Below are 25171 nucleotides of genomic sequence, written 5' to 3' on the forward strand. Positions count from 1 at the left end.
ACTTCTTCGATTTATAATCGATTTTTAAAATGTTCTCTTACCTTGGGTTTTCTGGCTGTGCGGCTCAGTCAGTAGAGTATGGAACTCTCCTGATCTCCCGGTCATGAGTTCGAGACCCACGTTGGGTGTAGACTGTAAAAAAAAAGTCTCTATCTTGGTCCGGGTGGTAGTTACATAATCTGTACATGTTAAAAAGTCACTGAGCTGTATACAGAATTTGTGCACTTCCCTACATAAATTGCATACCTCCGTTTAAAAGGTTGTTTTTTTTTTTTTATCGAATTTTTAAAATGAAAGACAAAAAATTCTCCTTCCGGAGATGCCTGTGGGTACCTCTGAGTGCCCTGGGTGCTGTGGGTGTCCAAGCTCCTACCTCATCGTTTGCAAACAGAGCGAAGTTGCGCTCAGCCAGTTTCCAGGCCTCCCCCTGTAGCCCACCGCTTTGCTCATGGGGTTTGGAGAAAACGTCAAAGGCAGCAGCAGCTTTAGGAAACAGCTCCCAGGGCCCTGTGTGGAGTGAGGTCACCTTCGCAGCAACCCGTGCCCTGGCCACCTGCGCAGCCCCTGGTGGCTTCCGTGCCCCCGCCCCAGAGCCTGCGCCCGCGCACATAGGGGTGGCTGGGCAGGCAGGCGGGACCCTGGACCCCTCCTCAGCTGCTGTCCACCAGCAGCACGTTACCCATCACCGTCGGGATGGGATTTGACATAATGAATTGCATGGTCCTTCTGCCTCTGATTGCATGATTCAAGATCAGGAAATGATTTCCGTCTGAGTATTTGTCAGCCACGAGACTCAGTATAACATTCAAATCCTGCCTCTGCCCCTCCTAGCTGTGTGGCCTTGGTGAAATCAAAATCTCTCTAATCTCAGTTTCCTCACACGTGAAATGGGAATAATAACAATACTGAACTCCTAGGCTTAACGAGAGGATTAAGTGAAAAAGAATCTAACATTGTATTCACATCTGGGATAAAGGTTAGCATCCAGCCGCATCGCAATCAAAACCACACGGTCCCGTGAACCCAGTCCTTCTCTGCCCCCTGTGTCACCCATAGGCCTGAGCTAGAGGGGCCTCTGCATTGGACCCTCACTTTACTAAGCCTGCCCTTTCACCCTCATTCCCTGCCTTCCCTTCAGACTAGCGCGGCCACGGGGCCCAGGAGCTGAGACGTGGGATTTTGAGACTCCCTCGGGTCCATCCTCCTGAGTGTGTGGGCTGAGCCCCTGGTGTACACACGGAGGGGGGCTGAGGTGTCCTGGGCGTTCCCACGTGTGTCCCAAGACCTCAGGGTACAAGACAGAACTGGGGATGGGGAGAAAGGAGAGGGTTCCAGGTCAGACTCTCCCGCTGGTACCACGTTCTGGTCCAGAGCGCAGAACTCTAGGAATCCTGAATTTGAGACTAGAGACTCAGATATACTGGGAAGGTGGCTCTGACAAGGTAAGAAGGTAGAATGGTATTTAATGTCTTGTTAGCTTAAGCTGTAACTTCTAAATTCGTCAGCATAGGGGCTTTCATCTCTACTCCTATCCTGGGCCCCACAGATAGTAGGGGTAGGCCTCCCTGTGTCCCCCTCCTTCCCCAGAGCCTGACAACCACCGACACCTGAGACTCCCTCCATAGTTGTCTTTAGGAAACCATTGCCCTGGATCCTTTTGGGTCAGAACTTTCACTTATTTATGAATGCCATTAGTTCTAGGATAGAGCCCTGCTCTGCGTCAGTTGTCCAGGTGGCAGCTTGGACGCCGTTCTTCAAAGGTCTGGAGCAAACCCCACCTCTTAGCTTTCACTCCCCACTCGCGCACTCCATGGCGTTTATCACTTGGGACGCAAGTCCCGTCTTCCCTGCTGGGCTAGGGCTGCCTCCCAAGCCACATTGGCTTTCTGTCCCCCACATCACCTCACGCGGTGCTTGAGTGCGTCCCGTGCACAGCGGGTATTTGTGGAATGAGGGGTGAGCTCACTGCAGACTAATTAGTGTCCTGTGGGCCCGTGTTGATTTTCCTAAAGTGCTGTGTCAGGAAGGGCCGCCCCCCCCCTTCCATGTAAACCTTTTCAGACGCTAAAGAAAATCAGGCAGCCAGCCTTTAACAAGCCCAGGAAACCCAACGCTCATTTTTATTATCTTTGGGGTGGGTTTGCATCTGTAGAAAGTCTTAGCATTTGCTGCTGCGAGGCGAATTTTTTGCATTCATGTAGTCTTTCCGTGGTTTGGCCCCTATGAAGCAGAGGGCCAGCCTGAGGGGAAATTGTGAAAGAATCCGAGTTTGTCTTTGGTGGTAGAAATTAAACAGTTTCTCTAGGCCTTGCCCTCAAGCTTCAGCCCAGTTTACTACTGAAAATTGGCGTCTCAAGGGGTAGAGAGAGCCGTGGGATAATGGAGACTAAAAATCTGTGAGATTTAGCCATTTTGTTTCCGTTTTTCCTTGGAGAATAATCTTTTGGAAAAACTTGGATGGAGACCCTTAGCACCACACAATTTTTTAAGATGAACTCCAGCCTCGAGTCATGGCTCGATGCCTTTCTTTCTGAACAATGGACAAGCGATGCCGGTGGAGAGCTGAGAAACGCGGGCATGCCGACCGACCACAGCGGACAGGGGAGGGCAGGGCTGGCCGAGAGCGATCCTGACTCCTGGAGGGAGTGTGAGGGAGGGGCTCACAGAGGGACAGTGCACCCCGGCCAGACCTCTCAGACCGCTTGTTGCTGCATCTGGAACTGAGACACCCGCGGAGGTCAGACCTTGCAAACTCACCCCATTCCTTAAGGCGGACTGTGCTCTGTCCGAGTGTTAGAACGGCATCCACAAGAAGAAATGATGGTGATGGCTAACGGCTCTCCAGCGCCTATGTGCGTTTCCCCGTGTCATCCTCAGCACCGCCGTGTGCGTAGGCACTGTTACACCCCCGTCTTACGGGCAAGGAGGCTGGAATTTAGACTGAAGAAGAAAGATCGATGTTTCTTTTTTTTTTTTTTTTAAAGATTTTATTTATTTATTTGACAGAGACAGAGACAGCCAGCAAGAGAGGGAACACAAGCAGGGGGAGTGGGAGAGGAAGAAGCAGGCTCATAGCGGAAGAGCCTGATGTGGGGCTTGATCCCAGAACACCGGGATCACGCCCTGAGCCGAAGGCAGACGCTCAACCGCTGTGCCACCCAGGCGCCCCAAGATCAATATTTCTGATTCATCATTTAAAGAAACCTGAGGGGTGCGCCCGGGGGACGCAGTCAGTTAAGCGTTCCGACTCTTGATTTCAGCTCAGGTCATGATCTCAGGGTCATGAGATCGAGCCCCGCGTCGGGCTCCATGCTCAGCGCAGAGTCTGCCGGAGATTCTCGGTCTCCCTCTCCCTCTGCCCCTCCCCCTGCTTACGTGCACGCACTTTCTCACTCTCTCTCTCTCAAATAAATAAATAGAATATTTAAAAAAGAAAAAAAAGAAAGAAACCTTATCTATGAAGTTCCGATGAGGACCTGGCCGTTTGTTAACACCTGTTTGAAAGATGTTTCAGTGGTCATTTAGCACACATGTGGGGTACTGTGCTGTGGATACAGAAGTAAAAATCATCATCTTTTCTTGCCTTCGGGAAAGTCAGGATCACCTCAGCCCGTGCGGAATAGAACAGGTCCGTTCAAACGGCAGGACGTCGTCAATTCTGGGACACAGAAGTAATTCTGCCGGGATTTGGGGCTTTTATTCCAATCACTGCACATTTGCTCACCGTCGATGATCACATCCCTGTGACAGGCCCCACACAGGTCTGCCGAGAGCCTTCTTGCAGCAACCCTTCTGCCATTCCTGATCAGTATCTTTGTGGTTACAGTTGGACACATTCTCCAGAGTAGTAGTATGGTTTCCAGCTACTTACAGAATTATTTCTGGGGCGTGTGTGTGTGTGTGTGTGTTCCAAAGCTTATAAAATTTACTTCTAATAATATCAGTAGAATTATGTAAGCCCCTAAAACCCCCCATAAAAGTTAACTGTAATACCAGAAGGCCCCCAGGCGAAACCTCTGGATTCCCCACGCCTGTGGCCACTCCCTGCGGGCAGTAAAGGGAAGAGCACTTTCGGTGGGTTTGCGATTATGGAGGCCGTGCGCTTGGGCCACAGAGGCAGCCTGCTGCCGGGTCTGCCATCGGCACCTCCCTGCTTGGTACGAGAGGACACTGTGCAGTGGGGTATAGCGGACTCTGCCAGGACCCGTGCGTCTGGCCAGAGCACGTAAGGACCAGAAGATAGGCTGTAGCTGTACCCAAAAGCCAGCCTAAGGGAGCAGGGCAAGTAGAAGTAGCTGTTGTCGGAGCTAAGAAGACCGAGTTCCTCTCCCGAGCAGCTCTGACAGTTCCCTTGGGCCTCTGACGAGCTGCGTGGAGTGAGGGACACAGCGTGCTGCGGGGTCAGGGGCTGCAGCTTGCAGGACATCGTGTGTCTCAGGTCTCAGTAGAGATGCGGGTGGTTCCAAGCACTTCCCTCAGGGACTTGTTAGAGGCCCGGGTTCTGAGTCTCCCAGAAAGATTTTTCCCCCAAGATGTTGCCGAAAGGGGAGGGAACAAACTGTAGAAGGATGAACTGTTAATATATACGGGGGCTATGTGGCCACCATAGGGTTTCCTAGGACCTCTGAAAGCAGACAGCAGGAGTGTGGAGATGGTGCCTGTGGGGACCCCTGAGGACTGAGGGAGTCTTACTCCGGAGGGCGGGGACTGGGGAGGAACCTAGTCGTTTGCCACTGCTGTGCCCCATCCTTGCTCGGGATCTCCAGAAGTAACAGAGGCCACTAGAAGGGTCTCAGTGTCTGTCTGTCTGTCTGTCTGTGTACACTGTGATGGCTACACATCCTCCAGCGGCACCTGGGGAGAGCAGAGGTCCCTCAGGACCGCCTTGCCGGCACTTGGGACACTGGCCAAAGGTGCCCACGATGGTGATCCAGCCTCTAACAAAAGCATGGCAGCTTTTTGCCAAAAGCTTGGGGGCATGAACAGTGAGACAGTCAAGAGAATCGAGTAATGTGGGGCAGCTAGAACATGGAAGGAGGGTGTTGTTGGAGGCTGCGGCCAGCTGGCTGGCGATGCCAGGAGCAGGCCGGGCCTTCATGCCCACTGAGCGGTTGGTTTTGCAACCTCGGGGAGCCACCAGAGCTTTTGGTGACACAATCAGTAACGTGAACCGTGGGCTGGTCTGAGGAAGGGTTGAGGCAGGAGGTCAGTTAGGAGTCTCTGCAGAGGCCTGGGGCAGGGGTGAGGAACATCGAGGAGGGGGATGATTTGAGAGATGAGCCAGAGTTAGAAGGACGGGACTTTGTCCTTCAGGTGTCAGAGTGAGGGAAGGAGAGAAGAAGGAGATAGAAAACTATCCCCAAGTTTGCACAGCAGTCAGGGGGACCATGTTTGTGGTCTACATTGGTTGTTTGGTGCATTAGTCAGTGTTCTCCAGAGAAACAGAACCAGTAAGGGTTGCGGGTGTGCGCGTACGCACATGTAATTATGGAGGCTGGTAAGTCCCAAGATCTGCAGGGTGAGTCGATGAAGTACAGACCCAGGAGAGCCAATGGTTTAAGTTCATTCTGAGGCCAAAGACCTGGGAAGCAGGTGAACCAGTGCTGTTGTTTCTGTCCAAAGGGTGATGTACTTGAGACCCCCAAAGAGCTGATATTTCGAGTCCAAATGCAGGAAGAAAGCCCATGTCCTAGGGGCGCCTGGGTGGTTCAGTTGGTTAAGTCTGCTTTCGGCTCAGGTCATGACCCCAGGGTCCTGGGATCGAGCCCCATGTCTGGCTGCTTGTCCCTCTCCCTCTGACACTCCCCCGTTTGTGTTCTCACTCTCGCTCGGTCTCTCTCTCTCTCAAATGAATAAACAAAAAAATCTTTAAAAAAGAAAAAAAAGCCCATGTCCATTTCAGGTCATCAGGTGGGAAGAATTTCTCTCACTCCGAGAGGGTCTGCCTTTTTGTTCTACTCAGGCCTTCAACTGATTGGATATGGCCCACCTAATTGAGGGAAGGCAATCCGCTCTCCTCAGTCTACCAATTCAAATGTTCATCTCATCCTAAAACACCCAGAATAATGTTGAGCATATATCTGGGAACCCGATGTCCCAGTCGAGTTGACACTTAAAATTAACCTTCCCTCCCATGTAATTGTTAAACACGTTCCCCTTTACTTCAAAAGAACACTGGTTTGTAGGATATTACGAAACTGGATCGGTGCTGGGTTTTGATGAGTGTGTGTGGGATTGAGGAGCTTGCAGCAAGGTGTAGAGGAGGCAGCTGGAAATGAGGGGTGAGGGGCTCAGGAAAAAGGTAGGGGGCAACCACAGAGATGAGAGCGATCACCACGTGGCTGCTGACCAGCCCGGGGGAAGGGGGGCGAGAGGGCACAGGACTGAGAACACCCGCATTTGAAGGGTTAGGCCAAGACACTAAAGCGTGGTAGGAGGGGGTGAGTGTACAAACTAGCAGAAAGAGGGGGTCCCAGAAGATCGGGGCTTGTTAGGGAAGAGACCTGAGAAGTGACATTGGATTTGGTAGTTAAGAGGCCAGCAGCAACCTTAGCAAGAGCAGTGTCAATGTTACAGAAGCCGGATTGCACTGGGCCAAGGCATCAGAAGGAGCTGAAGGGGCAAAAGTGGGTGCTTTGTTTTATGAAGTAGCAGCCGCACAGGGGCCCACCCAACTGTGGGAGCCTGGCCACCTGCACTGGCTTTCCTTCTTGGGGAGGACAAATGGAAATTGAGGAGGAGAAATGAATGACCCACTCAAACCATGACTCTGAGTTTTTGTTTTTTGGTTCTTAAGATTTTATTTATCTATCAGAGAGTGGATGTGTGCAAGCATGAGCAGGGGGAGGGGCAGAGGGAGCAGCAGGCTCCATGCTGAGCAAAGAGCCCCTTGTGGGACTCGATCCCAGAACCCTGGAATCATGACCTGAGCTGAAGACAGAGTCAACCGACTGAGCCACCCAGGTGTCCCCATGACTCTGAGTTTAATTCAGCATGTGCTTGAGCGACTCTGAGTATGCCTGACCCCGAGGAATTGTTGAGTAGTGTGGAATATTTGAGAATGCAACAGAGAAAATCAAGGTGGATCAAATAGAGAATTTGGCCAATTAGAAAAAAGCATTTGAGGGGCGCCTGGGTGGCACAGCGGTTAAGCGTCTGCCTTTGGCTCAGGGCGTGATCCCGGCGTTATGGGATCGAGCCCCACATCAGGCTCCTCGGCTATGAGCCTGCTTCTTCCTCTCCCACTCCCCCTGCTTGTGTTCCCTCTCTCGCTGGCTGTCTCTATCTCTGTCGAATAAATAAATAAAATCTTAAAAAAAGAAAGAAAGAAAGAAAGAAAGAAAGAAAGAAAGAAAGAAAGAAAGAAAGAAAGAAAAAACATTTGATGAGCCACACTTACTTAGTCTGGCTCTGTGTCCATCATGGATCTTGCGACAGGGAGAGGTCCTTGTCACCCAGTTCAGTGTTTGTGTTTCAGAGCCAGTGTGTAGGAACCAGGGCCTCAGGAAGGAAGGGGCTGCGATGTTGAATCTTGGGGTCATCAGACGCAGGCCCTGAACAAGGCCTGACCAGCTCCCAGCCCTGCTCCCCAAACAGCTGCGAGAATGTTAAGTTCTGTAAGCAGCTTCGTGCCCGGGCTGTGCCTATGGAGTCGGTGTGCAGCCAGGTCACTTGGGAGATGACATGAGATTCGAGAAATGTTTCGAGGGCTTCTGTGCGCTGAAATGTACCCCCTTCCCCAACCCAACTAGGCTAGCCTCGGATATTTGAAATTCCTTAAGGACCAAGCCCTCGATTTGGTTGGAGAGGTTGGGGAATGTGACACGGCCCTTCTCCCAATCCAGAAACGACGCATGTAATGTGATGAGACCATCCGGAATGTTGAAGGAGTACAGCGAATTTGCCCAGTAACGTCCGCAGGAATCACGGCTGCAGGCCTTTCCCGTCTAACCCCCTGAGCAAGGGCTGCTCTCAGGTTCTGTATTCTCCATATTTACCAGACACTTCTGTGTTGAGCCTTTATCCATATAATTGTTCCTCCGTAATAAAGATAGTATTCTGGCCAAGGATGTAGGCAGGGTGAGACCAGGGAACCTGGCACCCAGTAGCACTAGAAACTGTTGAGTGGGTAGGCGGGTGGCTGCTTGCTCTGGGGGATAAGAAGAGTGTACAGGGGATGGGGCCACAGATCCACGGAGGCCATCTTTGGAAGAGAAGCCCAAACAGTGTGTAGAACTGCAGAAAGTTGGGGCGCCTGGGTGGCACAGCGGTTAAGCGTCTGCCTTCGGCTCAGGGCGTGATCCCAGCGTTATGGGATCGAGCCCCATATCAGGCTCCTCCGCTATGAGCCTGCTTCTTCCTCTCCCACTCCCCCTGCTTGTGTTCCCTCTCTCGCTGGCTGTCTCTATCTCTGTCGAATAAATAAATAAAATCTTTAAAAAAAAAAAAAAAGAACTGCAGGAAGTTAATGGGGGGAAGGGGTTGTTAGCATCTGGAGAAAAACCCACAAGAGCATCACCTGGAGAGCTGTAAAAAAAAATAAACAAAAAAACGGGATGCTTCAGCCCTACCCAAGAACAGTCAGACCATGATGGGGACGGGGTGGGGGAGGAATCAGTTTTTTAAAGCTCCTTCAGGCAGCTCTCCAGCACACTGGACTGTCTCTGCAGTCCTTCCCTCTGCGCAGAATGGCACTCACATCTTCCCGCTTTGGGGCCCCCTTCTGTGTTCAGGGAAGGGAAAGAGCAGTAGGAGAGGCCCAAAGTACAGGGCCTGCAGAGCGCAGACCCTTCCTCAGCCGAGGAAGGGTGTGTGCAGCCAGCGGTCACAGCACTGCTGGCCCAGGGCGTCTTGTCCAGGGACAGGCGGAGATTCCTAAGTGGCTGAGATCACCCATTTTCAGGCCCTAATGGGGATGGCTAGAAAGAATTGTCAGGGGCAGGATACCATTCAAGGGAAAATAGCCCTTAGAAGTTCAGAAAAGTGGGACTGGAGATTTGAGTATTGCTTCTACTGTTGGTTTTTTTTCTGATTGGTTTTATCTGTCTTTAACATTTCTACGCAATAAGTGATGTTCGTTGCCCGTATTTGTTCTTACATTTGAAAAGCAACGCATGTTTAGTCAGAAGAGGAAAATAAAAGGAACCCAGAGATCAGTTCAGTTCACCTTTTAGTGTATATCCTTCCAGATCTTTTTTCAACACATATATAAAGATACATGTTTTTAAAAAGTGGGATTGTTGTACATGTTTTGTATCCTGCTCTTTCACTTAACAGCATAGAGTAAACACCTCTCCGTGTCTGTAAATACTGGCCTACTTCATAAATTCAGATATCATCATTGCAACACAGTGTACTTGATATCTTTTCAGCTGTGATAAACAGCACTTCAGTGAGCTTTCTCACGGCTACATTTTGCTCACATCCTTAATTATTTCCTTAGGATACATTCCTACGGGTGGTAGTCCTTTGGAAGACTTGATACGTGCCTCCAAATTGCACAAGAAAGGTTTACTAATTTACTCTCCCACCAACGAGGTTTGAAAAGTGCCCGTGGTAATTAAAAAGGAGAAAAGCCTTTGCCAATCTGCCAGACTAAAAGTATTTAACTCCTTAGTGAGTTCATCACTTCTTTATCTCAAATTCAGCACACAAATGGAAGTGGAACCCAGAGATTTTTCCTTGACTGCTTGGGTAAGTGCCTGGCCCCGAAGGATCTTTTCTGTTGGACCCACTAGGTTTTCCAAGGCCGTTCCCTGATGGGGCTTTCAATATGGCAGGTATCCTTATCCAGAGCCTTTGTTCCCCCAACTTCCGGTGTTTGCATGGGAACCACCAGGGGGCAGTGTGGAGCTGTGACCGCACTCTCCACAGTGAAATCTTGACTAATACAATCGTTCCTTTGTTGGGTGTTACATGACTTCTGCTGGTTGGCATTCATAATGTTGATTTGCTTAGAGTAATATTTTATCCCCTTCCAATTATTTTTATATGTTCCCCTATAGTTTATATGTTGGTTGCAAAAAATAACCTGATCCATACAAGCTCCAGACCTGGGTTATTCTCATCCCAACTCTGCCAATGGCCCGAGCACCCTTATCTGACGAATGCCACGATGGGCTGGAGGCATGGTGTAGTTTTTTGTTTTGTTTTGTTCTTCTTCCAACACGAGTATAAATGAAAGGGTTACTGAGAGTGTGGCTTTGGGGATGAGACAGGACTTGGGCAGGTTACTTAAACTCTCTCTGCCTTAGTCTCTCCATCTGTTCAGTGGAGAAAATAGCATCAATTTATAAGGCTGAGAGGGTCAAATGAAATAATACGTGGAAATAGCTTGGGGACAGTGCCTGGCACAAACTAACTCGTCAGTAAATATTATCTTTAGAGAGATCTGTTTACTCTTCTACGCGGACAGTTTGCTGTCCTTGGCTCTTGCGCCTATGTATCTGCTTACCTGAAATGATACTGGTATCAGACAATATGATTTCAGAAATAAGATATCCCGTAGCAGCACTGAGCAGCACAATCCCACTGCCGTGGCCCCCAGCTACAGAAGAGCTAAGAACTATCAGGTTTGTTTTATAATCAACGTATACACTATAGGGGAGAATATGAAAACAGTTGGAAGCAGATATGATAGCAGTGAATGTCTGATGTCATCAGTCTTACTGTATTAAGTAAATGGAGTCTTTATTAGGCGGTAGACTTGAGTAAATGGACAGCCATTCACTCTATCCGTTGTGTTTCTAAAATCCGTTGTGATTATCACTGCTCTCACCCTAGGCCAACAAGATTAGGGGCTCTGGCAACAACCCCCAGAGCAAGGCCAATGACGGCCTTTGGCTTTTGAATACATGTCCCCCCCTGGAACTGGCTGAGAGGCAACACTTGGAGACGGAAGCACTCACATCTCTAACGAACTCCAAGCACCTCTCACAAGTGATGTGCTGTGCCCCGGGCTGTGCAGATACAAGGCACAGATAAGTGTGGTTCCTGTGCCCAAAAGGCCTAGGAGGAGGTGACGCAGGATCCCGAGTCTGGCTACGGCCAGGGAAGTCGGCGGGGCAGCACACAGTAACTGTGAATGAGCAGGAGGAGGGCCTGAGCCAGGGCCGGGAGTGGTTAGGAAGCCATTGCAAGGTCAGGGGTGTTAGAAATGGAAAAGATATACCGTGGCAGCCAGTGGACAGGACTCCGTGACTCCCTTCTGGCTAGCCAGCAGACAGGGAGGGAGAGGGTGAAGGGAAAGATTGCTCAGGTCTTCACTTGGAAGTACACTGGATGCTGGGTCTGGGTGAGAAGCATTTAGGAAAAAGATGGTGGTGTGTCTTGGGACATGTTGACTTTGGGGTTTGTGTGCAGAACCTTTTGTGGTTCTGCGGGATGTCCTCCCCCATCATTTGCTGTAGCCTCCGGATGGCCAAGGTGGTTCTACAACAGTGTTTCCCCAGTGGCTCCGGTGTGCACCATTTTGGCCACATAGCACCTACATTATCTACCTAAGATTTTTCTTTGAGTTGACTCACTTTTTTCCCACTTTTTAAAAATGGAGCTTCATTAAAAGCAACGGTGTCCAAGAAATGGGTTTTCCTTTTTTACATCTACAATGCATATATATTTTAATGCCGTTTAAAGTGAATAGTTTAAATACTGAAAAATGGATGTTGTTTCATAGACTTGAAGTGGGAGCTGAGAATGAGGTGCGGACACCCTCTCAGCAAGTGAGGAAGAGGCCGCATGTGAGTTTGGTGCCCTGATGATGTGTATGAAGTGTCTATATAGATCTATGGCGTACCCACAATAAGTGTTCATTTCCTATAGCCCTTCGTCTGTTCTGTCCTAATTCCGGTGCCCTCACTTCAGTACCCATGCAGAGTCATTTGGTGGTGTGCGCTGTGGGTGACGACCCCACGTGTGTCCACGCCCTGCACGCCCACCAGGCTGGGACACAGAAGCCTACACTTTCGGCTTCCTGATCAGGAGTGGTGGCCCTCTGTCGAGGTGGCCGGTGTGGCCTTACTCTTAGCATCCCCTCTGGCCTGTGGGGTCAGAGAGCTCCCCCAGAACTGCCCACCGATGGAGGGACCTGCTCAGACATTTCCCGCTTCCTGGTGCCCAGGAGTTGTTGACTTTGGCTCACGCTGGCTGCGGGAGTGCGGGAGAAGGGTTCTGGAGGGAGGCCCTTGCAGCTCTGTGCGCTGGGAGGCCGCTCCAGGCCGCCTGGCTGTTCTTTTGTGTTGTGTGTTTTACTGGCCCACGATAAGCACTTCCTGTTCCCCATTGATTATACACAGATCCTGCTTCCTCTCTCCTCAATACCTGGGATGCTTTCCAGCTTCTCCTCCCACAGGGGAAAATCCATAACCTTCAGAATTCCCAGGCCTGCTTTTTGGTCAATGGGCTTCATGCAAGTCGTTACTCTTTTTGTTGTCCAGTCACAGTCTTTGTGGCTCCTTCATCGCTGTCTGGAAACTTAGTTTCTCATTGTGCCAACCTAGAGACAAATATTCCCGAGAACTGGTCCTACCCTCCCTTCTTACTAGCCAAAATATCTCTACCTTCAGGCGTAAATTAGAATAAATAGACTGCACCTCCCAGATCAATTTTAATCAACTGTTAGTGGCTGCCTGGTATATTGGGTTAAGGATTCTGAGGTCTTCGCATGAATAGGGAAGAACTCCGTGATCTGTTAGCAGTGTCCACCCCACGGGCACAAGAGGGGGGTGTGGCAGCCTTCACGCTCTCTCTGGATTTGCTACTCCAAGATTCCAAGGTGAGATTGAAGCTTCTCGAAGACCAAAAGCATGTCTTGTACCCTTTGAGTCATACCGTAACAGCCCAAAGCTCTGTGTCCTGGTGCCAACTGGACATCAGCTAGTCTGTGACCATGGGAAACCCTAAATCCAGAAGCTTCCAGCAGGCTTGTTTTCCCCATTTTTATTTTTTAAAGATTTTATTTATTTATTCGACAGAGAGAGGGAGGGAGAGAACATGAGCCGGGAGAGAAGCAGAGGGAGAAGCAGGCTCCCTGCTCGGAGCCTGATGTGGGGCTTGATCCAGGAACCCTGGGATCATGACCTGAGCCAAAGGCAGATGCTCAACCAACGGAGCCACCCAGGCGCCCCTGTTTTCCCCACGTTTAAAATGAGGTTGATAATACTCGCCTTATCTTTATCTAGGGATCATTACGATGAAAATGTAAAGTAAATGATGACAAGTAAAATGACTACAGCAGATCTTGCCTGTGTGACACAGCTCTCCTGCCAGCTTCTGCAGGAAGTTTTCCAGTTTTTCTGTGAGAATCCTGCCCACCATAACCCCTGCCTTCTCAGAGGAGCTTGTCATTTGCTGACTTCCATTCTGGTTGTTTAAGTGCTTAAAAAGATCTCCCCTGTGGCATACCATGCGCTGAGAGTTACCTGGTGTAGAAGGCACCCGTGTCACATCAGTGGAGTGCCCTGTGCAGAGCCTTCACGGCATCTCGATCCGCTCTCTAAGTAGGCAGTTCTAGAAGAATGGGAAGCCACCTGCTCCCTGTAAATAGCTTAGTTTTATATTTTAGAAAGATATTTCCAGGGGCAAGTGACGGATGGACTAGAGGAGATGCGGAGGGAGACAGAAGCAGTGGTGACACCATGGAGGAGGATTCGGGACACCTTAATCTCTACCTAGCACCCTGTTCTTTGGTATGGACCTGGACACTTTGTCATTCTGAGGCAAAGGAACGTGCACCGCCGTCCCCTTCAGCCTGGCTTGCTACCTCCCAGTGCTTCCTAGATCGAGTCTGGAGCAGAGCTGGACCAGAGCCAGCAGCCCAGACGCAGACCAAAGGCTGCTGCAGTAGCCCAGCCACGAAATATGGAGGGCCTGAAGCCCTTAAATCTAGAAAGAGGCCTGGAATCCGTGGAACTTGTTGACCAACAGGAGGTGGGGGAAGCCAAGACATGAAGGCAGATTTTGAGGTTTCCAGTTGGGAAAACTGAAGGCAGGGGCTGGGGAAAGAAAATGAAGCGAGGATTCATTTTAATAGCTTTGCTTATTACTCTTGCTGTGATACGCTACATGGTCATTGTAAAAATTTCAAAGGAAAAAGAAAAACACAAAGAAGAGAGTAAGGAAATTGCCTGAAATGCTAAAACCCAGTGATGACATTTTGGTGACCGTCCTTCCAGGTTCTTACACTGGCTCTTCTCCCTGAACAGTTTGTCTGAGATGGTTATTGAGGTCAATACAGGTGAATCAGCCAGCGGGTACATGGAGCTGGAAACCACAGGGGACAAGCGAGGGGAGGGCTTCCGTGCGGGAAATGTGTGTCCCCTGAGCTACCAAGTCAGATGGGGCCTGAAGGAGACCCGCAGAGTTTTGATAGAAAGAAAGCTACCCCCCTTTCTCGGGTCCTCAGTGTCCTTGCAGTGACAGAGACAGTCAAGTGACTGGAACAGAAGCCAGACCACTGAGTGCTGAGGCGTGGATGGGAGGGTGGTGAGGAAGGGGAGCAGCCATGAGAAGGACTGGAAGGGAAGGAGGGAGATGAGAAAGTGTGGCTGTGCACCAGCTCCCTGCCCACCCAGACCCAGCAGCAGCAGAGGTGGCCACTTCCTGGACCCTCCCCCTCCCCCCCATGCATCCACCCCACAGGCTGTGCCCTCTCTCCTGTCAGATCTGCCCTGCTTCCCTTGGAGTGAAGGTCAGGTGCAGTAGAGGTTACACGGTGCTTTTTAACTCCCCAGGAGCCACAGAGATCGCTCTCCCTCACAGCTCACCAAGGCTGCCAGGACACCTGCAGATGTCCTACCCATTCCCTCTCCCCCGCTCCCTTACCCCTTGTAGGTGGTAAACCCACTTCCTCTTGGCCATACACAGCTTTTGTCTGTCCTTCAAATCATTACCTGTACATATGACAATTCCCAGCCTCACTTAGCAAGAGAAATTCACATTGGAACTGGAAGCAGCTATCATTTTTCACCGGTCAGTTTGGCAAAGATCAGTATGTTTGATGACACTGTGGGCAAGGCTGTAAGCTCTCTCGTATGTTCCTGGTAGCAGCGTAGACTGAGAAATGTGATACTACTTCCCCAAACCTAAATGTGCATGCCTTTGACCGAGCAGTTCCCCTCGCAGCTGAGAAAGTACCGTGCAGCTGCGTTCTTCCATGAGCATAATAGTGCGTGTTCGAGGATATTCGTGGCAGCAGAGACTGGGAAGCACTTACACGTCCGTTCATAGATGATGGCATTTCGTTCTGTGCAGTGGGTACCTCGGAGCCGTTCCCCAGAAGGACTCAGCTCTGCCATGTTGCTAGGGGATCGGGATGGGGGTGCATATGTGTGGGCCAGAGAACAGGGCCCAGAGCTCTGCAGGGGCAGACGCTCTTCTGGCCACGTCTGAGCCCTCAGTGGGGGCCGGGATAGACAATCTTACCCGAAGGGAGGGGAGTGCTGCCCGGACACAGCAGACATGGCCGAGACAAGGCCCAGGGCAGAAGGGAAAGGAGGCAGGATCCGGCAGGGTTCAGCTGAGGGAAAGGAGGGCCAGGTGTGCAAGGCCACTTCCTACCAAGAAGCTGCTCTATGGTGTGTATGCCACCATCTGCGTCAGGCAGTGAGCGCAGAAACTGCCCGGCCCAGCAGACCCCAAGATCACAGACGATGCGAGAGGCTGCCTCGACTGAGGAGGCCTGTAGTTCTAGGCTTCAGAAATGAGGACCCGAAGCAGTTGGACTTTTTTTGAATGCCCAGTGCTCCGGGGGGCAGAGTTTCCCTGCTCCGGATCTCCCAGCCAGAGTGCCCGATGCTGGATCAAGACCTCGGGTCCGCTGCCGCCGAGGACCCCATATATCAGCCTTCCAGGCGTGTGTGGCCGGAGACCCCCTCAGCTCCTGCCTGCGGACGGCGTGTCGTCTGTGGCCAGAACCAGCTGCTACCCAGCCAGTCCTCAGCTTCTCTTCCCAACCCTGGCGGCAGGGGCTCGCCGTGGTAGCTTGAATCAGCCCTGGTGGGCATACCGGCACTGCAGACACCAGCAAACGCTACAAAGCGGGGTTTATGCCTGTGTGTTTGCTCAGAGAGCTGGTCGTCACACATCTGCCAGCACGCCGCTGAGCAGGACCCATCCGCGTGAAGCACCCGCAGATGAGTGAGGGGTCAGACTGTTCATTAGCTCTTCCCTGGCCCAGAGTGCAGGTGATAGGCTCGTTGAACAAATATAACTTTAAATCTTAAGGACTACACACATATTTCCTAAGAGCTCTGCATGTGTTCAGCCCTTTGCTTGGTCCTTTCCCAAGTGACTGCTGCACGAATAAAAAAAATTCTGCCAGATGGTAGGTGCTATTATTCCCACGTTACAGGTGAGAAGCCAGAGGTCTGAAAGGTGAGGTAGCCTCCTCAGGCCCACCGCTTGTGAGCAGGGACCAGCGAGGACTCCTGTGTCTGTTTACTGAGTACCACCACGCAGTCTCCGCTCCCAGGAACCCAGTGTGGTTTAGACAGACATTTCATTTTTTTCTTCCATGGGAGGCCTTCTGGTCCAGGTCCCTGCCTTCAGGCCACTGAAGTAAAATACTCCCATTTTAAAGGTGAAATGATCAAGGGGCACCCGGGTGGCTCAGTCAGTTGGGCGTCCGACTCTTGGTTTTGGCTCATGGTCGTGGGATCGAGCCTTGGGTCGGGCTCTAGGGAGTCTGCTCGAGGATTGTCTCCCTCTGCCCCCTCCCCCACACTCTCTCTCTCTCTCTCTTTCTCTCTCTCAAATAAATAAGTCTTAAATAAAGGTGACCTGATCGAATCCAGAGGGGTTAGAACGAGCTTGGAACCCTGGTCTCTTGCTTCCCACACTGTATCCTTCTACCACTGGAAATGGGCCTCTGAGGGGAGCCAATTTTTCTAAACCGAACTTTGGTCAAGTCTGGCATGTGGAATTGCCAGATTCTCTGAGTTGGAAGAGGAAGAGAATAGTTTAAGGCCATCCAGGAAAGAAGGGAATTATTTGAGGGAATGGGCAGGGAATAGGTGTTTATGGGAAAACTGAAACCTAATCAACCCACTCTTATTTTTGAGTTTACTCATCAGTCATGAAATACTTACAGAGCCCCTCCCGCTGCCAGTGCACAGGAGGGCCTCCAAAAATACTGCTGACCTAAACACTGCGACAGGTGCTTCAGAGAAAAAAGTCATTTTGTTGGTTTAAAACACTGCAGAAGTGTGGTTCTAAATAACTTTTCCAAGGAAAATTATGTGTGTGTTATTACATGAAAAAGTAGCTTGTATTAAGATATTTTGGATTTATTTGTAACAACTCGCCTATTAGCAAAACCTTTAAGAAGGAACTCCACCTTCTACGTGAGTGAAACAAAGAGGGAGACTGTGTTCGGGATTTAGTGCCAACCACAAAACTAAGCAAATGTAGAAACTACTCATCGTTAGAAAAGAAAATAAGGGATAAGAGTGTAAACTTTGCTTTTTATACTTCTGATCTTGGAACTTTGTCTAATCCATCATGTTTGGAAACCAGTTCTAAATACTTTCACTTTATCTTCAGTGATTTCCTGAAATGAAACATTTGTTCTTAGTTGGAGAACGTTTCTGTCTCCCCACTAATGAGCCCATTGCTCAATGTTGGTAGACTTTCAAAGTTAGATCAGCTTGTGTCCATTTCGACAGAAGATAGAGGATCTTAAACAGGCCCCCAGGACCTGGCAGGGTTGGGTGTCACAGCCTCCAAGCTGCGTTTCCAAACTCTTGGCAATAGTAGGCCAATTAACGTGAGAACCAATCACTCAAGAGTGAAAGGAGCTCCGTTATGTGCCTTCCACATATCTAAAGGATTCAGAAAGAGACTGGACGACCCAGTGTTGCAGACGTGGGACCTGGGGTGTAGGAGGTCGCGAAGTGCTTAAGCTTGAGATGTGACAAGATCTGGACGCATCATGAATGCTGGCTTCTGGGCAAGGAACTGGGGATGTGGACGTGACCCTTGAGGAGCTTAGAGTCCGAAGGATAGACAGAATTTGCAAATGGATAACAACAACACAATATGATGAGTGCCATGGAAACACCAAGCACAGCTGAGGCACGGAGGTGAGAGTGACTGGCTCTTTGTGGGGAGCTGGGAAGGTGACCTTGGGACAGGGTTTTGAAGAAGGGGTTTGAGTTCCCTGTGAGTAAAGGATCCCCCAAGCTAGGGAGCAGCCGAGCAAGTGGCAGAGAGTTTAGTAGGAACTCTAGAGCATTTAGTGTCAGGGGGGATGGGAAGCTAGGAGGGTTGAAGTTGGAAGAGGATGGGTTGGCCCCAGATTGCTGGGGAATTTGGGGGCTTTATCCCTTGACCCCAGCAGCCAACCAGGAACGGATTTTAAGCAAAGAAGAGATCCGATGAGTTAGTTGGGTTTTGTTTTGGTGTTTTGTTTGTTTAGGTAGGCTCCATGCCCAAAGTGGGACTCAGCCTCACGACCCTAAGATGAAGGATCACGTGCTCTACTGACTGAGCCAGCCAGGCACCCCCTGATGAGTTAGTTTTTAGAAGCTAACCTCTTACAGAATTTGGGGAGCCATTGCAGTAGTCCTGATGAGGAATGATTACATCCCCCAACTGTGGCAGAATGGGGAGTAGAGAGAAACTGATCACTGGTTTACATTTTTTCATTATAATACGATGTTTCATGTTAAAATAATCCGTTTTACACAATGTCCTTGCGCTGTGTGGTGTGTCTGCTGTGGGCTTGGCTTTCTAGCCTGTTTTCCTGGGTGGCCGCACACACCGTACAGTTTCCTAAGAGGGAGGTCTGGGAAAGCCCTCTTGTCTCTTGGCGGGGGGGGGCTGGCTCTGGGGTCCCAGAGTGTCTGTTTATCCCTGGGGACCAGAGAGGCAGGAAAGACTGGTCGTCTAACCTGGGAGCTTTCCGGGAAGCGCAGAAGCCGTGAGAGGGGAGAGCTAGAGGGAAGGCCCTTCTTTCTGCCACGGGCCTGGCGCCATCACCGAGAAGTGGACGGAATTCTGTGGGGTGGGCTGTTCTCACCTGGGAAGCCTTTAGAGATGACTGGTTTCCTTGCTTCCCACTGTAGCGCACGCCTTCTGGGAGCGCTGCTGCTGATTCTGTAACATGAAGCTTCGCTTCCTCTCTTGCCTGAGCCCTGCCTAAAGGGTTTTCTGTGAGAACGTGTGAATGGGGAGAATGTGGGCGTTACCCAGAGTCCTGTAGAGTCCTGTCCGCACCACAGCAAGCTTGGAACTGGGCAGATGGGGGGGGGGGGCGTCGCTGCCTTCTGGGAGGTGGAGGGTTAATCTCCGTAGCTCATTGGCAGTTCTGCCTCTGTCCAGGGCATGCTGGGATTTCCTCCCAGCTGTTTTACATCATGAAGATTTGTATGTTGGGGAAATTCCAGGGCACAGCTGCAATTAATCTGCTGCACAGTCTTCAAGCTGAGCAGGGATCCTGTAGGACCGATCGTCCGCCTCCCTGCGGGAAAGCGGGTTCTGGCTGTCCAGTGCGAGCACCCTCCAGAGGGACCCTTCCCTGGGCCCGAGTCGAATGGAAATAGCCCACCTGGCCAAGTATTCACCCCAAGGAGGGCACTGAGAAGGGGCCAAGAAGCAGAAAGGGATCCAGAGCATAAAGTAAAAGAGGTGCAGCCCCCTTTATAAATCATAAAGCCAAAATAACACTGATAGCAACGCTTGATAAAGATAGCACAAAAAAAGAAAACGTTTGCTCACTCTTACTTAGGCATGTAGAAGTAAAAATCTTAAGACGTTCGTGGTTAGCATTCCACCATACAGTGCAAGAACGAACAAGCCTCCATGACCAAATAGGGTTTACCTGGGGAAGACAAGGGTGCTTTCGTGTAAGAAAAATCTATCCCCGTGTATCCATATCACAACTGAGGCAAGTAAGAGAAACCACATGACCATCTTGGTAGATGGGAGAGAATTCAACAACTGTTCTAGTGAAAACGATTCAAAACCAGGAACAGAACCATCCTTCCTTAATAAGGTAAAGACGGGTTCTAAACCACAGCCTCAGTCTGCTTAACTGTGAACCACAACAGCACCGTTTCCCCAAGAGGGTTCTGTGGGACCCCAATCCACGAAAGAGTTTCCAGGTTCAGTAAGAGTGGGAAACTGCGTCTCTGCCCTGTCTCAGAGAGTTACGACATACGGTAGCATATTAAGCAGCATATGTAACTCGAGAGTGGTACTACCCACCAAAAAACCTGTCTGGTTTTTTCTCTCTGTATTTGGTATCAGAAGAGACTACTTATCCCACAACAGCATCCCATGAGTGGCCGCCATTGCTGTGGCTTGGCCATCCATTCGTTGCCTTGATGCCACCACCCAGGTTCCGTGTTTTAAACTCCGAAGAGCATCCCCGGCAGGGAGTTAGCCGGGCTGTCTTCACTGTGCTGCGGCCTGAGCGTGACACACTGGTCAGGAGCCAGTTGTGGCCAGCCAGATGGAACCTAGACTAGGCTTGGAGAAACCAGCATTTTTAATTTGCCCAGGTGCCGTTACCATGCAGAGAATCTAGGCTCAGCCACACCTCTCTTAATCCCTAAGGACAAGCTCTCACCAATAACTGATTGGCCCCAGAGTGATTTGTGGGGCTGGCTTCCGATGAGAAGTGCAGCCAAAGAGAGTTTTATTGCTACTAAACATTGGGTTAGGCCTGACTAGCCTCACCTCCACGTTTCTGGTGCTGAGGTGGGAGAGGATTATAGGGGTGCTGCTGGCTCCTGCTGCCCCGAGTGATGGTTCTGGGAAGCTCAGCTGTCCCCTTTGAATGCTCCTTTCTTCAGAATTGCAATTCAAAGGCATTTGATAGCTAAGCTACAGTGGGCTCCAATGTCTTTTTATAGGTCTTCCCCTACCCCCACCCCCTTTCATCACTTGTTTCAAAATCTTAAAAAGGCAGGAAAAGTAGAAAGGGGCTAGGGACAATCCTCCATTTCCCCATCCCCAGAATGAATCCTTACTCACGCACATGCACACCCACACCCCCCAGATTGGCTAGGACAGGAAGGGTCCTGGGCCAGATGTCAGCTGTGCCCAGAACCGCTCTCCCCACCTGTCTGACCACTGTCTATGGGGCCAGGCTTCGGTGGTAGATAAAGCCAAAGATCTTCATCCACTTCGAAGCGTCCAGGTCTCAGTTAAAGTCATGAAGGGAGAGGGAACCCTGCAGAGCAGAGGGGACCGTGCGGTCTCTTCCACCCACTGGAATTCCAGGCAGTGGGTAGGAGGACACGGAGCGCGTGAGGGACAGCCGAAACCAGTAGTGTCTGCTGCTGAGCGTGCACGTGTCTGTGCACGTGTGTACCTGGAGAGCCCGGTACGGAGGCAGACGCCCAGGCAGCTCGAGTGGACGAGGTACCGCTCCTCAGCCCTAGCGCAGGGATGCTCCCTGAGCGACAGTCTGCCACGCCGGGAGACGCTCGGCAGTCGGGAGACGGTTTTGGTGATCGCAAACGGGCAGGAGACTGGGGGCTGCTGGCGTTTAGCTGGGAGAGGCCGGGGGAGCTACTCCACTCTGCAGGGCACGGGACGGCTCCCACCGCGTCCGGCCCCAAGTGCCGGCAGTGCCAGGGGTGACAAACCCTGGGTCGGCTCCTACGAGCCTGCCCTGCCTCACAGCCCAAGAGGTCAGCTGACAGTGTTGTCTCCCAAACCAGGATTCAGACGGATTCCTATGTGATCGGAGAACCTCCCTGGTAAGCCAGCAAGAATGAGGAGAGTTCAGCGGGTGCCTTTAGGACTCCAGCTAGGAACCCAGATGCTGGGAGAGGTGGTGGGTGTCAGGAACCCTTCTACTGTGTTTCACGTTGGGGTGGATTTGGGACACCTCTTCAGCACGTGATACTTGTGACCGTAGGTCACCTTCAGAGAATCGGCAGAAATGCTCAGGTTGTTACCGCTAGGGAAACATCCCTGCGGGAGGACACTGATGTGTCTGTATTCATGCAGCTTTGAGGTGTGCGAGGCAGAATGGAGAGAGGAAAACCCGTCTGAGCACAGAAAAGGCTGGGGTAGGGGTGCGGTTTCAAGAAGGTGATGCTACGGAAAGTGTTCTGACTCGGGTGGCAGTGAACAGTGTGGGGTTTGAAGTCGAGGGACCTCAGCTGCAGCTCCCCTCATAAAGTTGGGCTAGTCGCTCACCCTGTGTTTACTTCCATGAGTGCCTCTGAGAATTTGGGACAGTCACCCCTACTTGTAACAGCAGGGTTGTTGGGAAGATGAAACCGGTTTACATGTGTGAAAATGCTTTGGGGAGCACCCGGGTGGCTCAGTCGGTTAAGTATCTGCCTTGGGCTCAGGTCATGATCTCAGGGTCCTGGGATGGAGCCCCGAGTCAGGCTTCCTGCTCAGCAGGGAGTCTGCTTCGCCCTCTTCCTCTGCTTCCCACTACTTCCCCCACTTGTGCTCGTGTGTGTGCTCTCTCTCTCAAATAAATAAATAAAATCTTTAAAAAAAAAAGAAAGAGAAAGAAAGAAAGAAAGAAAGAAAGAAAGAAAGAAAGAAAGAAAGAAAGAAAATGCTTTGGAACCCGCATGGCACGGGTGTTATTCATGGAGGAAATGAGTTTTAACTAATGGTTCCAGTATTTGTCTAGTCCTTTTAATTTGCCAAAGGCACTGAAATTCCAGTTAGTTCATCTAGAAAGTGTAGGCTCTGGGTAGGGAAAGAGATGGGTGGGGGTGGGAAGGGTCAGCAGAACGCAGGGACAGAATGGCACTCAATATGGCAGCGGGGAGGGAGGAAGAGGCAGGTACCAGAGGGCCTGGAGTGGAGATTGTCCGTATTTGTAGGGCCTCTCAACTCCCCCCTTTTGTTCCCACTTCCCAAGCCTCCCACAACCAGGCCTGCTTGGCGTATCCCACCTGCTGTCTGTGCAACCCACTGGCCCTTTGTAGATGTGCCCTAGGGTTATTATCCTTGCCTGTGGACCTTGTTTTGAAAGCCCAGACCCTGCCCTCTCAGTCCATGTTTGTGGGTGATGAAGAGCGAAGGGGTACCGCCCATCCTACTTATCCAATCCTGGGCCCCTAGCTCAAGGCCAAATCATGATTTCTTTTTCCCTGGACTTGAATAACCAGAGCAAGGGATAACTCAGAGACTTACCTCTGTCTCTCTATAAAAGTCTTCCTGGAGCCAGCATTTCTTATTGGAGGTGTAACTTTCAAAGTAACCTCAAGAATTCTGTGAAGAGGCTGCATAGCTGGTCCGTTGCCCAGAAGCAGCGTATCAGTGTTGACACTAAGACAACATGTGTGCTTTTGCCCCTGGCGAAGACTAATGGTTTGCTTATGGAAATGATAGCTGCCGTTTATCAAATGTCTCCCACGTGGGAAGCGTTGTGTTCCGTACTTGATATTGTCCCTAATCCTTCTAACAGCCAGTAAAATTATGGACCTAGCCTTGCCTTAAAGATGAAGAAACCAAGGCTCAGAGTTGTTAAGACACTTGTCCAGGGTTGCACAGCCTACACTGGCAGAGTGAGACCCTGAACCCATGAGCATTTGACTCCGGACCCCAGGCGGGCTCAGCCAGGTCCCCTCCTTTCCTCCGTGCTCATCCTCTTCCAGGCCCTTGCCAAAGACTGCCATCCCAGGTTTGAAGAGAGGCTTTTTGTTTAAAGAAAGAGGTTGGGGGGGGGGGGATTACTGTTGGATTTGGATTTTCTGCAGTAGTACAGGGTAAGATACTGGATAATCTTTTCAGGGTCAAGAAACTCTAGAAGTTAAGTCAGCATTGTTGAGTATGGATGGATATTACCCATGACCCTTCGAGTGTCAGGCAGATGGTTTTTATTCACTCATTCCCCAGATACTCCTGGAGGCCGTGTCTGAGGGAGTATTGTGTGTGATGCTGTAAGCGATGGGAATGAATGGGGCAAGATGACCATCTGGGAGCCCTTGGTCCCTTGGTGAGCCCTGCTTGTCCCATGACTAGAACAGGCAGAACTTGACCCTCAGTGATCTATTCTTTGGGCACTTTGGTTGGTTGTGCTGTTGTGCGTGTCCCCCACAACATGGCGGAGGGAGCTGGTGGTGGCAGTGGTGACTGGAAGCAGATGCTCTCCCTGGGGATGATCGTTTGGACGCTGACCGGGAAGGAGCTCGTGCAGGTGTAGTGAACCAACAGTAGCCTAACTCAGAGCTCCTCCTCTGCTTGCTTGGGGTGCTCGCGAGACCTCATCTCACCAGCTGCCTTGTGTTTGCTGTCCCCTGTGCAGTACCTGCAGATGAAATGGCCCCTCCTCGATGTCCCCTCCAGCGCCACAGTCAAGGACACCAGGTCACCGTCCCCAGCACACTTGGTAAGTCTCTCTCCCCTTCAAGTGCCGGGGGATACTCTCACTCACCTCAGCCCATGCCCTGGCGTGGCCTCCGCCTTCCCGAAGCTGGTGGAGTCTGGCGGCGTCGCTTCGGGCGTACGTGCCTCAGGTGAAAGGCTGAGCAGTCAGGGGCTAGCAGTGTTACCTGTGTGCTCTTCCACACCTCTCCCTCAGCACACGCACACATACCAGCTGGGATGTTGTGTGATTAGAAAGGCCGGCCCCGACCCTGCCTGGCAGCCCTCGTCCTTCCCGCCGCCTGCAGAATCCCTCTGCCCCCTCCACCTGGGCGGCGGTGGTGTCCTTTTGCTCTGCTGGAGCTCCTTCTGCCTTGCCACTTCTCATAGCTGCAGGCAACGACAGCTGAAGAGGCTCTTTTGTACAAGATGTGATAGGAAGGAATTAATTAAAACACGTGCAAACAAAAACCCCAGCAGGGCAGCTAAGGCCTTTGTGCCATGCCCCGCGGCAGCTCAGGCCCCAAAGGAAGATCTGGATGGTCCTGGGAGGCGGAGCGATGGGGTCCAAGCATGTCTCGCCTCCTCAGGGCTTGTAGGGAACTGACATCCAGAAGAGATGGTCCTGGGACGTTGCATTCCAGGACTTTTCTTAGGAGCTTGGGCAACCCTAGCCTTAAGCCCCACACACTGGTCTTACGTACTGTACGTGAGCCTCAGAATCGTAGAGAATGTACCTAGAAGGAAACCCACTGGCATGACCTACGCACTTTACAGACAAGGAGACCCGGGAAAAGCTGGTGTTGTTTAAAATGTTGTTATGTGGCGCCTGGGTGGCTCAGTCAGTTAAGCCTCTGTCTTCGGCTCAGGTCATGATCCCGGGGTC

At 51.1% G+C, this 25171-nt stretch overlaps 1 protein-coding gene across 1 annotated transcript in view; it reads left to right on the top strand.

The window, feature by feature from the left end:
* TCF7L1 (transcription factor 7 like 1) overlaps positions 1 to 25171 on the top strand; it is a 150343-nt gene that overhangs the window by 107044 nt on the left and 18128 nt on the right. The window contains exon 4 of the mRNA XM_026481748.4: positions 24227 to 24310. Coding sequence (XP_026337533.2) covers positions 24227 to 24310 — 84 coding nt within the window. The remainder of the gene's footprint in view (positions 1 to 24226; positions 24311 to 25171) is intronic.

Source organism: Ursus arctos, unplaced genomic scaffold (assembly GCF_023065955.2).
Source record: "Ursus arctos isolate Adak ecotype North America unplaced genomic scaffold, UrsArc2.0 scaffold_8, whole genome shotgun sequence".
In the NCBI taxonomy this organism is placed as follows: Eukaryota; Metazoa; Chordata; class Mammalia; order Carnivora; family Ursidae; genus Ursus; species Ursus arctos.